Genomic DNA, 17,794 nt, shown 5'->3' with positions numbered 1-17,794 from the left:
GAGGGCTTCAGATTTTTGGATCATTGGGCTCTCTTCCAGGGCAGGTGGGACCTGCACAAACGGGACAGTTTGCACCTGATCTGGAGGGGGACCAATATCCTTGCGGGAAGGTTTGCTAGTGCTGCTCGGGGGGAGGTGGGGTGGGAGGTTGCAGGGGGGTGGGAACCAGAGTGGTAGGGCAGCAAGTGGAGGGGCTGTGGGGAAAGTAGATGTTAAGCCTACAAGCAAAGACAGAAATTGACTGGTTGTTGAGCATGGTGGGACTAATGTTCTGAGATGCAAGGAGTATTGTAGGTAAGGCAGATGAACTTAGAGCATGGATCAACATGTGGAATTAGATGTTGTAGCCATTAATGAGACTTGGTTCCAGAAGGGGCAGGACTGGCAGCTCAATATTCCGGGGTTCTGATGTTTTAGACATGATAGAGAGGGACGTGTTAGAGGGGAAGGGGTGGCATTACTCATCAGGGAAAATGTCACGGCAGTGCTCAGAGAGGACGTACTGGAGGGCTCGACTACTGAGGCAATTTGGGTGGAACTGAGGATTAAGAAAGGGGCCACCACGTTAATGGGACTATATTATAGACCTCCCAATAGTCAGTGGGATTTAGCGGAACAAATTTGTTCGGAGATAGCAGACAGTTGCAAGAAAAATAAGGTTGTGATAGCAGGTGACTTTAACTTTCCACAGTATGGGACTCCCATACTGTGAAGGGATTGGATGAGATAGAGTTCGTCAAGTGTGTTCAGGAAAGTTTCTTCAATCAATGTGTAGAGGTCCCAACTAGAGAGAGTACGATACTGGATCTCCTCAAGGAACAAGACAGGGCAGGTGACAGAAGTGTGTGTAGGGGTACACTTTGGATCTAGTGATTATAATTCCATTAGTTTCAAGTATGGAGAAGGATAAGACTGGTCCTAGGGTTAAGATTCTAAACCGGAGGAAGGCCAATTTTGATGGCATCAGAAGGGATCTGGCAGGCGTGGGTTGGGATGGGCTGTTTTCCGGCAAAGAGATGCTTAGTAAGTGGGAGGCTTTCAGAAGTGAAATATGGAGAGTACAGAATCTGTATATTCCTGTTAGAATAAAAGGCAAGGCATACAGGTTTAGGGAACCTTGGTTATCGAGAGATATTGAGACCCTGGTAAAGAAAAAGAAGGTGGCGCATATCAGGTACAGGCAGATAAGATCAAATGAGGCACTTGAGGAGTATAAGAAATGCAAGAGAACACTTGAGAGAGAAATCAGGAGGGCTAAAAGAGGACATGAGGTTGCTCTGGCAGATAGAGTGAAAGATAATTCCAAGGGTTTCTATCGCTATATTAAGAGCAAAAGGGTAGTAAGGGACAAAAGTGGTCCTCCTGAAGATCAGTGTGGACATCTATGCATGGAGCCGAAAGAGATGGGGGAGATTTTAGATGAATTTTTTGCAACCATATTTACTCAGGAGACAGACACAGACTACAGAACTGAGGCAAAAAGGTAGTGAGGTCATGGACCGTATCCAGATTGCAGAAGAGGAGGTGCTGGCTGTCTTGAGGCGAAGTAAGGTGGATAAATCCCCAGGGCCTGACAAGGCGCCCCCTTGGACCTTGTGGGAGGCTAGTGCAGAAATTGCAGGGGCCCTGGCGGAGATAATTAAAACATCCTTAGCCACAGCTGAGGTGCCAGAGGATAGCTAATGTTCCATTGTTCAAGAAAGGCTCTCAGAATAAGCCAGGAAATTATAGGCCGATGAGCCTGACGTCAGTTGTAGGTAAATTATTGGTAGGTATTCTAAGGGACAGGATATGTAAGTATTTGGATAGACAGGGCCCAATCAGGGATAGTCAACATGGCTTTGTGCATGGTAGGTCATGTCTAACCAATCTTATAGAGTTCTTCGAGGAGGTTACTAAGAAGTTTGATGAATGAAAGGCGGTGGACGTTCTCTGCATGGACTTTAGCAAGGCCTTTGTCAAAGTCCCGCATGGGAGGCTGCTCCAGAAGATTAAGTCGCTTGGCATTCAGGATGAAGTAGTCAATTGGATTCAACATTGGCTTAGCGGGAGAAGCCAGAGAGTGGTAGTAGATGGTTGTCTCTCTGAATGGAGGCCTGTGACTAGTGGTGTGCCGTAGGGATTGGTGCTGGGCTCATTGTTGTTTATCATCTATATTAATGATTCAGATGATAATGTGGTAAAATAGTGGACAGCGAGGAAGGCTATCAAAGCTTGTAGCGTGATCTTGACCAGCTAGGAAAATGGGCTGAGAAATGGTAGATGGAATTTAATGCAGACAAGTGTGAGGTGATGCACTTTGGAAGGGATGAACCAGGGTAAGATTTGCACAGCAAATGGTAAGGCTTGAGGTGTGCGGTAGAACAAAGGAACTTGGAAATACAGATCCATAATTCCTTGAAAGTGGCGTCACAGGTAGAGAGGGTCATAAAGAGAGCTTTTGGCACATTGGCCTTCCTAAATCAGGTCATTGAGTACAGGAGTTGGGATGTTATGTTGAAGTCGTACAAGATGTGGTGAGGCCGAACTTGGAGTATTGTGTGCAGTTCTGGTCACCTACCTACAGGAAAGATATCAATAAGCTTGAAAGAGTGCAGAGAAAATTTGTAAGGATGTTGCAGGGACTTGTAGGACCTGAGGGATAGGGAAAGGTTGAATAGGTTAGGACTTTGTTCCCTGGAGTGCAGGAGAATGAGGGAAGATCTTCACAAAATTATGAAGGCTATAGATGGGGGTGAATGCATGTAGGCTTTTTCTCCTAAGTTTGGGTGAGACTAGAACTAGAGGACATAGGTTTAGGGTGAAAGGTGAAATATTTAAGGAGAATCTGAAGCAGAACTTCTTCACTCAGAGGGTGGTGCAAGTGTGGAACGAGCTGCCAACAGGTGTGGTAGATGCGGGTTCAATTGTAACATTTAAGAGAGGTTTGGACAGGTACACGGATGGGAGGGGTTTGCAGGGATATGGTCTAGGTGCAGGAAGATGGGACTAGGCAAAAAATCAAGTCAGCATGGACTAGATGGGCTGAAGGGCCTGTTGCTGTGCTGTAGTACCATATGACTCTTTGAGGTCACCCCTCAGCCTCCTATGTTCCAGTGAGAATAAACCCAGCCTATCCAATCTAACTACAGCCCTCCATTCCATGCAATATCCTGGTGGATCTCTTCAGCACTCTCTCCAGTGCTGCCACATCCTTGCTATAGTGTGGTGACCAGATGGTGCTACAGCTGGAGTGTTGGTTTTTAAATGGGAAGAAAGAGGACATGGGAAGAAAGAGGAATCCTCTGGTAAATGTACAGGCTCTGAGAATTGTTGCAGGGAAGCATGTTTGTGCGGTTTAATTCCTGAGTTATCCACTTCCATTACTGGAGTTGCCCTGGTATACGACATTCTGCCAGATTGCATATTGGGTTTGGCAAACATAGCTCTTTGTCTGACTATATTGTGTTGTGCCCTTCCCCAATATAAATCCGGCAAAGCATTAAGATATCTATCAGTCACATGCACACCGAAACACACAGTGAAATCCATCTTCTGCGTAGTGTGTTCTGGGGCAGCCCACAAATGTCGCCACGCTTCTGGCACCACCGTAGCATGCCCACAACTTCCTAACCCGTATGTCTTTTTGAAACGTGGGAGGAAACCAGAGCACCCGGAGGAAACCCACGCAGACACGGGGAGAACGTACAAACTCCTTACAGACAGTGGCCAGAATTGAACCTGGGTCACTGGTGCTGTAATAGTGTTACACTAACCGCTACACTACTGTAACCTGCATTTTCTCCCCCAGACATGCAGTCTGTTCAAGAAAATGAAGGAGTTTTAAAAGTCCTCGGAAAATAATTTCTAGTATTGAGTAAAGAAAATCTACATCCATAGACAATAGCTGCTTTAAGAAAGAAACTGAACTTTGTAACAACCAACACCCTCCGTACGTCCCAAAGCAAAAAGCAGCCTCCCATTAGTTGTTATAACACAGGAAGCCATTCAGCCCATCAAGTCCATATCAGCAGAGTGATCTCATCAATCCTGCTGCTCATCTTATTTTCTTGCAGCCACTTCATTTTCAGTTTTTTTTCCACTTACCTACATTATGGGTAATTTACAGTTGCCAATTAACCGACCGAGAAAAAGGTTACCTGCAGTCTACATCATGGAAACACTTAGTGGTCTGCATGACTGTTATCCTGCCCTTTATCCAAGCCCATCAGTGTGATCTGCTATTCCATTTCCCTTCCCCCTGCACACACCCCTGCCCTTGTCTGTTTGTCCCATTTTTCCTTTAGGTACATGTGTACTCTTTATATCATCCCAATCCTTGTAGTGAATTCCACAGTCTAATATTCCCTGGGTAAAGACATTTCTTAGGAAGAGCCGGGCTGATTCAGAAAGTTTAAAAGAGAAGGGAAAAAGGAAAATATGCAAGGTAAGAGAGAGCATGAAAGAGAACTGGCAGCAAACATAAAAGGGAATCCAGAAATAGGTGAACTGCAAAAGGGTTCGAAGAGGATCGGTGGGGTCGATCCAAAGCCAAAAAGGAAATCTATTCATGGAGGCTCTAGAGGGTATGATTTGTACTGAGCAAGTACTTTACATCAGTCTTCACCAAGACAGAAGATGATGCTAGATTCCTGACATGTTGCTGAGATTCTGAATGGGCTAAAAGTTAATACAGGTACCTACATGGCTAAGTCACCTGGCCCAGATGGGATGCATGAGGGAAGGGAGGAAAGTAAAGGTTGCAATGGAAATCCTGGATGCAATCTTTCAAGCATATGTGGTCTAGGGATAAACCCAGTAACTACAAATTAATCAGTTTGACCTCTCTTGTGGAAATTAATCGGGAACAGGGTTGGAAGCCACTTGGATAAATGTGGATCGAAGAAAGCCAGGATGGATTTGTTGAAGGCACATTAGATGTCACTAACTTGACAGAGTTGTTTCATGTAACAGAAAGGGTCAATGAAGGAAATGCACTTGTTGTGATATATATAGATAGATATATATGGACTTGTGATAAAGTGCCTCACAATGGGCTTGTCCAAGAATGAAGACCAGGGAATAAAAGGATAGAAAATAGAAATAGAAAATTTCTTAGATAGAAAAGTGAGTAACAGAAAATGGAGAATAGTGCTGAAAGGTTATTGTGTTTCAGACTATGGGCAAATATACAGCAGAGTTCTCCAGGAATTAGTACAAGGACCACGACTTTTCTTAACATATTACTGACTTGGACTTGAGTGCATAGTGTGCAATTTCCAAATTCCAGATGACTCAAAACTGGAGTAATTAGTGGGTACAACATCCAACAGTGTCACAAACTGCCTGTCACTTTTCATCCCTCCTCAGTCCACCACCCACCTCGACTCCTATCTCACCACACCCCCTCCCTTCTTAATACTGGCCATCTCCCCATCTCCCCTCTCCACTCTCAGTCCTGATGCAGGGTTTTGACCCGAAACGTCAACAATTCCTCTCCTCCCACAGATGCTGCTCGACGCCCTGAGTTCCTCCAGGTATTGTTGCTCCTGATTCCAACACCTGCAGTCTCTTGTGCCTTCAGTCTGCCGGTCGAGCACCATCGAAGTCCTGAGCATGCTGGATTATTAGTTTTACTGCATCTTGTTTATAAGCAGATCCTTCCTCAAGTGGAAACCTTTTCTACATGCCTGTGCTTTTGAAACCTTTTCCAATCCTAACTTCCCTCAATTACCCCTCCAAAACTTCACCTCAATGACTTCAGCTATTCTGTGGGTAAAGAAACTATTGTGAGCCAGGTCCTGAGGTAGGACTTATTGGGCTGCCAAAAAATAGAGGTATTGGGTGAGCACTTCTTACATAGCAACAGCAATAAGGTGCATGGTTGGAGACCAGGAATGGGAAAGTGGTATTATCCAGAAAGGTTTGGTGCTGGCTGGTGTAAATGGAACTAGCTGAACAGCCCCTTCTCTGCCATAAGTTTCTATGATTCTATAAATAAAGAACTAATGTGGTATTTACTAACGGCATCCTTTGTGGTTTGGGGTTTGGAACAGGAAGTGAGTTCGATAGACCCTAACTGTGAGGTGTTTTTGTTTAGTGAAGTATTAGCTGTTACGGTGGTCAGCAAGTTTAGCCTTCAGCAGAATAGTCTGGATTTCCCGCATTGTGCTGACACAAATAGATTCCTCACGTGAGGCTGGCTGTTGACATCATGCATCGCTGATGAGGAAGATTATCAGGATAACTGACAACAAAGCAGCTGGTGTTGATTATCAAATGCTGGCAATGAAAATGCAAGCCGGCAGGGATTTGACAATGAAGGTTTTAGTTGGGAACACAAAACCGCAGAGCCCTGCTTCATTATTTGATGCAACTACATCTGATGCAACTACATCAAAGGCGGTGCCTGTTTGAGCCATTCCAGAAGGGCTAATGTGATTTTACTTTCAATCTCCCCGCTGAATGGTTTCTTTTCTATGCCTACATTTTTTATTGATTTTCAAAGCAACATTCTGTAAAAGTCAACTAAATTTAATTAGAAACAAAGAATTGGATGTGGTGAATAGATGTTATTCGTCCTATCATACTTAAATCAGCTCTGGACTCTATAAACTCATTGCCCTTTTCCCCGTACTTTAAAATGTTTGTCGCCTTTTTCTGGCTGTCATACAATCGTCATGATGGAGGAAGATGATTTTCAGTTCATCAAACCTATGCCAGTCCTCGATCAATCCACTCAGTCCCATTGGCCTATTGTTTTCTCAGCAGTTTATGTATTTCCCTTTTCAAAGCCCTGTTTCTGCCAGCATTACATTCAGTCATTTCCAGAACTACTTCCATGCAGGGAGAACTCTTCAAATAAAATTGTTCCAGTGATTTTTTTTTGCACAGTACAGTTTCTATTTTTTTTGCAAAAGCACCTTCCGTAAATACACTTTGGAATTAAACATAGGCCTGGCTCTGCTTTAACTATTGAGGAGAGGAAACCTGGCAAATGGAATGGAATTTATTGCCTCCAGGACTTCCCACTGGTTCAGCCAGCTTGACGAGTTTTCAGCTGAAGTCACGTGGTGTCATTCCAAAGCAAACCCTGAGAGCCTAACCCAGGTTGCCTTACGAATTGATTTAATAATGTACATTGAGATGGCTTTTATTCAAGCACTTAAAATGTACCTTTCCCACCTTCTCACTGCTTTTCCATTTTTTTTTATATCTTCACCTTTTTTTTCTGTTATTTTCATAACTTTGTTGAAACTTTTTGTTCTTTCTTTTCCCCTTTGCTCAGTGTAGGAGCTGAGAGTTTAGCAGGATGTTGTAGCTGGGTGAAATATGATGGGTAGCTGGCCATCCTCATCTGGAATACTTGCTGCTCTGAAGGACAGGTTTTTTTCCCCAACCCAATGAATGCAGGAAATGATGTGGAATATGTGGTCAGAAAATTGACACACATTGTCCCAAGTGGATACAGATGTGGAGAATGAAAAAGATTAATGCCCATTAAAGTTAGCGCTAATCATTAACCAGCCCGTTCCAGCTCAAGTTGTGGGTTGTGTTACCTCTGAATCCTCAATCTGTGAATTCCATCTGGAATTTGTCATGCTCTGACGTCCCATTACTGCACTTGGAATGGAACAGAATGGCTTGATACTTAATGCTGTTTGAAGCTGGTTCTGCAGAACACTGCAGGCAATATTGTTGGCGTGACTTGACACTTTATCCAGAATAGCTACTTCCAAACCCCTGGAAGGCTGATGACTGAAGGAGAGTGCCATCTTCTCCTTGTTCCCCTTGCACGATAATGATTTGGGATCACATTCCTGCATTATTTTTTTTCCCCTGAGTGAAAACCCTTAACAATCCTGTGGGTGGCATTTATCACACTCTGCCCCAGGGTCTGAGGAAATATTTTGAGGAAATTCTCAAAGCTTCCTTGAAGGAATGTGACATCCCTGAGTCTGGTAGCGAAGCATCCAAGATGGTACCAGGCACTTCAGGATCACGTGGAGCTCAAGCGCAAGCAGTTGGAGGAGCAGAAGCAACTTGAGATGCCCACCCATAACACGGTGCACCTCTTGTTCACCTGTGGTAGAGACCATGGGTCCCATATTGGCTTCATTGGTCTCCTTGGAAACCACTGAAGTGGAAGCAAGACGTCCTCAGCAGTAAGGGGTTGTCTATAAAGTAGGAAGAGAGCAGGACAAGAAGACAAAAGCAAACCACTACAGGTGTTGGAAATCTTTCATAAAACAGAACACGCTAGAAGTAGACTGGGCAGCAACCTGAAGTACCAAGCCTGTTTCTCTTGATATAGATGCTTGCTGACCATCCCTTCATTACCAATAACTAAGTTGTGGGGTAATGGGCCACAAATTGGGTTCAGAGTGCCATGTAGCTGGTCAAAACCAACATGTCTAACATGTCCTATGGCTCTTCTGAAGGACATTGCAGATATATGGATTTAGAGGTGTTTTAATCTTCCAAAGAGATTCAGTAATGCACCAAATTAAATGATAGACGATCATTCATTGGTTTAATGAAAAGACTGAACATACCTGTTCTAATAGTTTGCCTTCTAGTTGTACAACAGCGTGCTCATGTCCACAGTGAAGATTTTTCACTTAAAGAAGCAAGGTTGCATATTTGAAATGAAACCTATTATTTATACTTAAAGCAAAATCCTGCAGAAGCTGGAAATCCGTATGAGATGCAGAACATCTTGGAACTCCTTTGTAGGTTGGGTGGTGTATGTGGAAAGAGAAGCCGAGGGTAACATTTCTGCTCGGTGACCTTCTCATCAGACCTGAAACATTAACTCTGTTTCTGTCTCCACAAATGGTGTCAGACCTGCCGAGCATTGAAACATTTTTATCTTTTTATTTAATATTTGTGTCTTCAACATTGTTTTTATCCATTGAGCATTGATTTCTCCAATCATTGTGTCTTTGTTGGAATTTTAAAGTTTGCCAACCGTTTTCTGCTCATCAGGGAAGGAGCTCTCATGTTTTGTGTGCTTTTCACCTGTAACCATTTAATCACGTTTGTTTTGGTGACTGAACTTGTGTCCTTTTGTCATACATGCAAGGTTAGGGCCTTGATCTAAACATGGTTGTTTGGGACTAACTAGTGTTTTAAGATGTTGCCATTTAACCCATTGTTCTCAACTTCAAAAGCAACACAATTTTAATGAGTTTTTTTTAAAGTAATCTGTTTTACAGTTTTGTACCGTGCCTTTTTGTTTTAGTTGTTCTGTTTTATAACCTATTAGATGTTTGACCTAACTTGGCTTGTTTTCTCTGTTGTTGTTGTTGTTGTCATCGTTGTCTTGGTTGCCTGTGGATTTACAGACTATAAGAGAGGTTTCGGCGGGAAATATGGTGTTGAGACAGAGAAGCAGGACAAATCTGCGGTGGGGTTCGATTACAAGGAAAAGCTGTCCAAGCACGAGTCTCAACAAGGCAGAGTTCAATGCCAGGCCACACTCTGGTTTCTTCAAGATGCATTAAATTTCAGCACAGACCCTGTTGGCAGCTTAATCTTTGGATGAACGTATTGTAGTATTAACAAAATCTGTATTTGTTTCCACCTCTGACCCCTGCTCCCCAACATCAAACTTTATTCCTTCTCTCCTGAAAGGTGACTCATTCTTGTGATCAAGTACCACTCTGGTCTTTTCCTTCCCTGTGGTCCTTGAGATTGCAGGAAGTGTTGAATCCTCTCCAGCATCTCCCAATGGACTTGGGCATAGATTAAGGAACAAGCAGCCCTAACCTCTCTGTTCCCCCTTCCCTGACTCTAACCTGGCTGCTCAATCATTTGGCCTTTGAATTACTACATAATCCTTTATAATTGAAGTGATGCTTCACAGTGGGTGGACTGCAATATATATATGTTGTGTTATGGATTTCATGCAGCAGTCTTTTAATGGTAGCTGAATTCAGTCAGTGTCTATACTGATACAATGGTGTTCTTAAAAATATTCAGCACCATGTAAACATTTTACTAAATTATATAAATATAATTAAGCATCCCCTGAAAGCTGATCCTCCATTCAGTATCATCATGGTTGATTTGACTTTTTTTGGCCTCAACACCACTTTCCTTTTGTTCCCCATGACCCTTAATTCCCTAAAAGTCTAAAAATGTATCTGTCTTAGTTTTGAATATACTTATGACATCTTCTCCACAGCCGAGGTGGTGCTTTCCAAAGATTCACAACCCTTTGAGAGAAGTTCCACTTCACCTCGGTCTTAAATTCTTAGCATCTTCAAACAGACCTGAAGTATTACATTCCTGATTTGATTGTTCCTTTTTTTAATTTAAGGAAAATTGAACAAAACCTCCCTTGTATTCAGATTTATGCTCTGCATTTAGCAATGTCATTAAGAAGTCAGTGAAGAGATTAACAATCAAGGGAAATGGACAGTCAGCATTTCAGGTTGAGACCCTTCCGGAACATCGACTGTCCATTTCCCTCCGTAGATGCTCCCTGACCTGCTAAGTTCCTCCAGCATCTTGTGTGTTGCTCCAGAATCCAGCATCTACAGCCTCTTGTGTCTCCCAGAGACCAACAATAGCTAAATATTTATTTTGCCATATTTCCATGGTGGCTAATATTGAAAATCCAGAGCTTGGTCATCTTGCATTGAAAAGTGACCTGGACCCTGGGAGAGCAGATTAGCGGTGATGCCACAGGTCCTACATTCCACCATGGGTCCATCTTCCTACTGGTAGTTACAGTCCTGGGAGCCAGAGAGTATGGAACAGAGAAAAACCAAGATCTTTGGTTCTGGGACAAAAGCATGTTCTCTAGATCATCTAGTTAGTTCTGGATCCAAGGGTAAGTGGGCCACTAAGGTAACATTACAAAGAAATGCCCAGAAGGTCTGTGCTGTGAAGTGGTGCATTTTATTGTCATTGTCCTGTCTAATCTGTAGACTCTATTCTTGCTTGTATGTGTTTATCTCAATCAAACCATCAACACCTCAGTCTGAAAGCCTGATTTAGCATGTCTTAAGTAATAAGATAATTCACTTCAGCATCTCACTTACTCTCCTGTTGAATTACAGACTTTGCTCATCAATGTCAAAAGGCACAAAACAAAGTGATAGATTAATAATCTCTGGCAGTATAACTTTTTTTTTCTCATAGCTAATCTAATTGAGCCTAATCAAATCTTGCCTGTCATTTAAAATGAGAAGCTTCTTGCATTCAGTTTGGCTGCCACCTTTGAGTTATGCATGATCATTCTGCTCTCTCCTGAGTATCTCGTGGGTCAGCTGAGATTTACCCTCTCCATCTCTTGTTTCAGATTACTCGAGGGGATTTGGTGGCAAGTATGGGGTTCAGAAAGACCGGATGGACAAGGTGAGTGGAAGGAGTGAACTGCTTTTGTATGTCTGCTTTTTTCAGTGCTCCTATTGAGTTTTGACTCAATGGGGAGACACAGGGTCGGCCCCATCTAGCCTGCCTCACGCAGATAGTTCTAAGTTGTCTATCTACTTACAAGATCAAACTACATGATCTCCTGGGAGAGGATCAAAGCCAGATTTTAGATCCAATCTCTTTCCCCTCCAAATCTTCACCATGGTACCAGGACTACTTTTGCGCTCTCTCTCTCCCCATCTATCTATCACAGATACTCCCTTTGTTTCCTCCACCCCTTCCCCTTTTCTGCAGTTTTAAACACCTTTTATATAACCTTTTCTATCCTGACCTCTCTATCCTCAGCCTCCCTCTCTGTTCCATCTTCTGCCTAGCACTTTTCAGCTGTCTTCATTCAACACAGGGCTCAATATCCCAACTTTTCCTCATTCTAAAGGGAGGTTGTTGACCTGAACCGTTAACTCTGTTTCTCTCTCCCTGTAGATACTGCCTGACCTGCTGAATGATTCCTGCATTTTTCTGTTTTATTTCAAGAACACAACCCCCAACTCTTCCAGCACCCCTTATCACAACCTTAGAAATAACAGCACAAAAAGGTGCTGTTTCATCCATTATGCTGATGATTTCTCTGTACTGTAACTGTTGACTCTGATCCCACTTCCTTTCTAGTAATTTTTATTTTCAAAGGTGTATATAAATATTAAATATTTACCATCTTACTTTCAATTGTCATAATGAATTCTGTTTACTTCCAACCCCTTGTGCTAATATTAATTCTAAATTTGTGCTTTGGTTGTCAAACCAATGCTGTGGGTGATGACGTTAGTCAACTGTAGCACATTAAGCACAGTTTCTCCACCCGTCTTTTATCTAGTATCTTCCTAGTGAAATAAAATTACTACGGAAATAAAGAAAGTAATATCCTTTCTATAATAGGTAAACAAAATTTTGTTGAACACCAAATATGGCTTGACTGTTATTTTACAGAGAACGGAAAATGCAATTCCTTTATCTGTTATCTATCTGTGTCGAACTATATTTGCCTTCTATCTGCCCAGTCTCTGGCCTCCTTCACCTTTTCTTAGTGTTTGGGTTTGTCAATGTTATTTGATTAAACCCCGCCCAACCATTTTATTTATTGGATCATGTGTTATCATTTGATTAAAGAAACTTGTTTAACTTTCCAAGGTGAAAGTTAACAAAATAGTTTTAAAATCTGTGACCGTCCTCCTCGTTCAATAACAGACATCATAAGGCCTACTCCATTTCAGTGAGTGTTCAAGTGTATTTTGTTTGCTATGTTATTGAACACTAATCACTGTTGAGGATTTAAGACAATGATCAGTCCTCAAAATATTTAAGAAAATAGTGACCAAAACCAAGAGGAGGTTCATCGCAAAAGGAGGTCTTAGAATTTTAATATATATAGAGCATAGAACAGTGCAGCACAGAACAGGCCCTTCGGCCCACAATGTTGTGCCAACATAGCTAATCCCTCCTACCTACAGAATGTCCATATCCCTCCATTTTCCTCTCATTCGTGTGCCCATCCAAGCCCTTCTTAAAAGCCCCCAATGAATTTGCCTCCACCAACTTATCAGACAACGCATTCCAGGCATCCACCACTCTCTCAGTAAAAAACGTACCCCTCACATCAGTTCTGAACCTACCCCCTCTCACCTTAAATGCATGCCCTGTGGTATTGGATCGCTCAATAATATAGGTGGTATCTATAGAGAAGGAAACTCTGCTTTTAAATAAATCTTAGACTTTTAATAAATACTTTCTCTGCTTTTAGATAAATCTTAATGGATTCTTTCATATTTTCTTATCTTAATCTTCTTAGCTTTGGCCAGGAAACATTTGTGAGCAATATGCTGATGTTATCTTCTACAAGTCTGCATGCTGTCATGTTTTTTGGTGCATCTCCAAACCTGCAATGATTCATATTTTTATTTCTTTGTGCACTTTTGGCAATGAATGAGATGCATTTTCTGAATGACAACCTAAAGCAAAGGGTTGCGCCAGTACTGAATGCTGGCTGGCTGGTCTGAAGGAGAGGGGGATGGAGGGAGGAAAGGAGAGGGGGCGATTCATCAGAAAGGGAACGGTAAAGAATGAAGGCACGTGGAACAAAGGAAAATTGTTTCCAGCGTCTAATTATAAAACTTTCTGATTACAGAGTGCCGCGTCCTTTGATGATATTGAACGGCTGTCACCAGCTTATCAGAAAACTAAGCCAGTGGAAGCTGGTATGTAACACTAACGAGTGGTTGAATCTGTTGATCCAGTTTAGTGTCATTTAGCTGCAGCAACTCGATCCTTTCTCCCACCTCCCACCCACAATCCTGGGCTAATCATTAATCCTGATTGTGGAGACTTTCGGTTTGTGGGTCCAGTTAATGCGTATTTGTTTGTGGTGCGTGACTACTGCTGTCAGTGCCAACATTTAATTGCCCCTGATTGGAGAGGAAGTCAGCACCATCTGGTGAATCTGTACTCAGACCGTGTAAGGGCATATTTGATCATTGGTTTCATTGTTTGTTATGAGGCAAATCATTGTTGCATTTAATCCTTGCAAGGAGCTGTAAGTCCTTTCCCACTGCATTGAACTAGTTCCTTTTGCTTCTGTCGGAGAGATGTTTGCATCTGTGGTTCGGTTTGTTCTGCAGCCAACACCAGTGCGAGCAGCATCCGGTCCAAGTTCGAGAACATAGCCAAAGCTAAGGAGGAGGAGGATAGGAAGAAGGCTGGAGAGGAGCGAGCCCGGCGCCTCGCCTGTGAGAGGAAGGAACAGGAAGAAGCCAAGAGGAAATTGGAGGTTGGTGGAGACTCTGTCCGCCGAAGCAATGTGGCTTGCTTTGCATTATATATGAATAACCTCCACTGGAGTTGCCATCGCAAGTCCTGTTATTGTTGGCGGGATGTTGTCAAGGGCTCTGCTTTCTAGAATCCGGAGAGGTACAAAGTAGAGGCATGTCAAAATTCTGACTATCTCATCCCATGAATGAACTTGTAGTGCATTGATCGAATATCCACTATCCGAAGTCATTTGCTTCATTTGAGTACTGCTGTTTTTCCCAGAAAACTCGTCACATGGAAGGCAGTGTTTTTACAGATAGCTGTTGTCCTATCTGATCTTCTGGATTGGTTTTGATCAGTTGGGTGGGGTGAAATTCCCCAGAATATCTTTGTCCCCCTGCGCACCCGACTGTCTTTGTTAGTTCATTTTCCAATGTTCATACGACCAGAGAGCTTTGGTGGGTTTGGGTGATTCTAAGTTATGAACTTAGCGATTCTTAGCTCCGGCCATTGTGTCGGGCAAGACTGAGCAACAATCTGGTTTTGCTCTCATATTTACATGTTTGGGGTCCCTTGTTAAGCTAGTTATCCTTAGTTCCTCTATGACCACTTCCTTTTGAGAACTCAATGTTAAATAGTTCTTCAGCATTTGTTAAATAATAACAAGGAGAAAATCTCGAATCGTTACATTTGACCCTGCCCCAAGGGGGTTTGGTTGATGAGGTCTCGTGTAGTGATAGTCCTCTGTTATCTCAAGAGCTTCTGCATCACTTAAGTGTGTTATTTTGCACATGTTGGTGGATTCAGTTGTAAAGCAAGAACAAAAGGATACTATTCCTCTTATTCTGACTTGGGTTCATATTGGGGTCTAAATCCCAGGCAGACACAAGTTGATTCTTTCAGTGCAAATGGTGTGAACCTCCGAAACAGAATCTTTAATTAGAAATATTGCAATAAACTATAAAGTGTGGGGCATCAACCATGGATATTCTTGGTTTTATTTATTTTATGAGCCCCAGGAGCTCATTTCATGGGGTCTATATCAAACCTTGGTGATGAAGGAAAGTATTTTGTTTTGGGGAAACAGGAACAAGAATCGGCAAGGAAGCAATCTCCAGTGTCCACTCCTGCACCTCCTCCTCCAGCCGCATCTCGGGCACCTGAAGCCACTCCAGCTCCTGCTCCTGCACCTGTTGAGGAACAAAGGGTGCCCAGCCCTGTTTATGGGGTACGTTGTGTTTAATTGCAGAATCGTAAAGAGAATTGCAGCCCGTGTTGTCCAAAAAAAATGCATCCAGCTCCACTTCCCTGCTCTTTGTACATGAACTTGCAGGTTAGTGCTCTTCAACATTTCAGTTGTGGGCTTATTGTTGAGGATGTTAAATCAGTTTGTGAGTAGTCATCAACTTCAAATTCTTTTTAAACTATGGAGATAATTAATGGTCCAGTAGTATGGACCATTAATTGGTTCAGAAGGCTAAGTTCTATGGAGTACAGGAGTTGGGAGTTTCTGTGTCACTTAAGTGTATTATTTTGCACATGTTGGTGGATTCAGTCATAAAGCAAGGACAGAAGGAGACTGTTCCTTTTATTCTGACTTGGGTTCACATCAGGGTCTAAATCCCAGGCAGATGCAAGTTGATTCTTTTAGTGCAAACAGGAAAATTTGTTGAAGTTGTACAAGATGTTGGTGAGGCCGAACTTGGAGTATTGTGTGCAGTTCTGGTCACCTACCTACAGGAAAGATATCAATAAGCTTGAAAGGGTGCAGAGAAAATTTACATGGCTGTTGCCGGGACTTGAGGACCTGAGTTATAGGGAAAGGTTAAATAGGTTAGGACTTTATTCCCTGGAGTGCAGGAGAATGAGGGAGATCTCTTAGAGGTACACAAAATTAGATAGGGTGAATGCATTACAGGCTTTTTCCCCTCAGGTTGGGTGAGACTAGAGGATATTGGTTTAGGGTGAAAGGTGAAATATTTAAGGGGAATCTGAGGAGAAACTTCTTCACTCAGAGGGTGGTGCGAATGTGGAACGAGCTGCCAGCGGAAGTGGTGGATGCAGGTTCAATTGTAACATTTAAGCGAAGTTTGGATAGATACATGGATGGGAGGGGTTTGGAGGGATATGGTCCAGGTGCAGGTAAATAGGTCTAGTCAGAAAATCAGATCAGCCTGGACTAGGTGGGCTGAAGGGCCTGTTTCTGTGCTGTAGTGCTCTATGACTCAAAGTCCAGGAAAGGCACCATCATTCACCGGGTACCCTTCAATCTAAATTAATTCAAGGGACAAGTGTGATTACATCTGAAAGAAAGGAAAAGCCCAAAATTCTTTACAATCAGTACAGTAGTTCTTGAAGTGAATGCCACAGCCAATTTGTGTGGAGCAGGCTCCCACGTACAATGTATGATATTTCACAGTCAGTCTTGTCTATGTGATGTGGAGTGGGTGATAAACATTGGTTAAGGCACCAAAAATAACTGCCAGGGTCATATTTGTAATAGTGTCCATGATCTCCCATGTTTGCCTGAGAGGACAGACTGGGCTTTTGGTTCATATCTTATTTAAAAGGCGACACTTCTAACAGTGTAGCACACCCTTGATTTTAACAATGGTAGTGTCAGCCTGCTGTTTGGAGTGGGACATGAATCAGGTTCAGGCACCAGACCAAAGCGGACAAAACTAAGGCTGATGGCTAACTCAATGTATCTGCACTGTGTAATGAATTGATCTGTATGAGTGGTAGGCAAGACAAGTTTTTCACTGTACCTCAGTACAAGTGACAATAATATACCAATACCAATGTCTCATTGTGAGGCTTCTCAACTAATTTCTGATCCAAGCAATTTTTTAAACTAAAAATAAAAAGGACTTTGCTTTCCCCTCCCACGTTTTGAATTGCTTACAGCTGTGTCTTAGGCATGAATCTTTAATTCCAGGATTCTCCAGTAATTAAATCAGACAGGCTTGTTGGTTGTTTGGTGGTCTTTAACCTCCATAAGCTATTGCATAGTGAAGTCAATAGAAAGGATTGAATATAGAATGCAAGTTGAAGGAGGTTTCAAAAACACTTTTTGCAGGAGTCATTAAAGCCAGAAGAGGAGAATAATGAGGAGAGGCAATATTGTGGAATCCACAATGCAGAGCCCCAGCCTGACACAGATGAACCTCAGTACCAGGAAGCAATATACGAACAGGATGCAGTGTACCAGATGCCTGATGAAAGTCAGATGGACCAACAAGGTAATGGCTCATGTTCAGCTCACTCTGTTGCCTTCCAGGTCAACGTCTACCCAATGGCCAGTAGATTGTAACTGACTTAATACCGAAGGGTAAGGCTTGGTAAGAAAATCTTTTTTTAAAGGGTCAAAGTTGAGTTTCTTGTCGTATGCACAAGTACATGTATGCACAGGTGCAATGAAAAACTTACTTGCAACAGCATCTCAAGCACATAGCATCAGATAAGCAGCATTCACAAGAAAAACACAACTTGCACATAAATTATACATAATTATTACAAGAAAAAAACTCACAACTACAATAAAAAAAAGAGTCAATTTTAGTGGAACTGGTTAGCGCGACGCTATTACAGCACCAGCGATCAGGGTTCGATTCCCGTCGCTGTCTGT

General features: G+C 42.6%; 1 protein-coding gene across 8 annotated transcripts in view; it reads left to right on the top strand.

Annotated features, from left to right (window-relative positions):
* Positions 1-17,794, top strand: part of LOC127577858 (src substrate cortactin-like) — a 66,972-nt gene that overhangs the window by 42,823 nt on the left and 6,355 nt on the right. For 5 of the 8 annotated variants that reach the window (XM_052029473.1, XM_052029470.1, XM_052029476.1 and 2 more), the window contains 6 exons: positions 9,327-9,437; positions 11,291-11,346; positions 13,547-13,616; positions 14,037-14,185; positions 15,254-15,394; positions 17,246-17,408. In XM_052029473.1, the coding sequence (XP_051885433.1) occupies positions 9,327-9,437; positions 11,291-11,346; positions 13,547-13,616; positions 14,037-14,185; positions 15,254-15,394; positions 17,246-17,408 (690 nt within the window). The remainder of the gene's footprint in view (positions 1-9,326; positions 9,438-11,290; positions 11,347-13,546; positions 13,617-14,036; positions 14,186-15,253; positions 15,395-17,245; positions 17,409-17,794) is intronic. The other 3 variants (XM_052029475.1, XM_052029477.1, XM_052029474.1) reach the window with 1 other exon arrangement.

The sequence above is a fragment of the Pristis pectinata genome, chromosome 14 (assembly GCF_009764475.1).
Source record: "Pristis pectinata isolate sPriPec2 chromosome 14, sPriPec2.1.pri, whole genome shotgun sequence".
Classification (NCBI taxonomy): Eukaryota; Metazoa; Chordata; class Chondrichthyes; order Rhinopristiformes; family Pristidae; genus Pristis; species Pristis pectinata.
The sequence above is the reverse complement of the archived record's forward strand: the minus strand, read 5'-3'. Positions and strand labels throughout refer to the sequence as shown.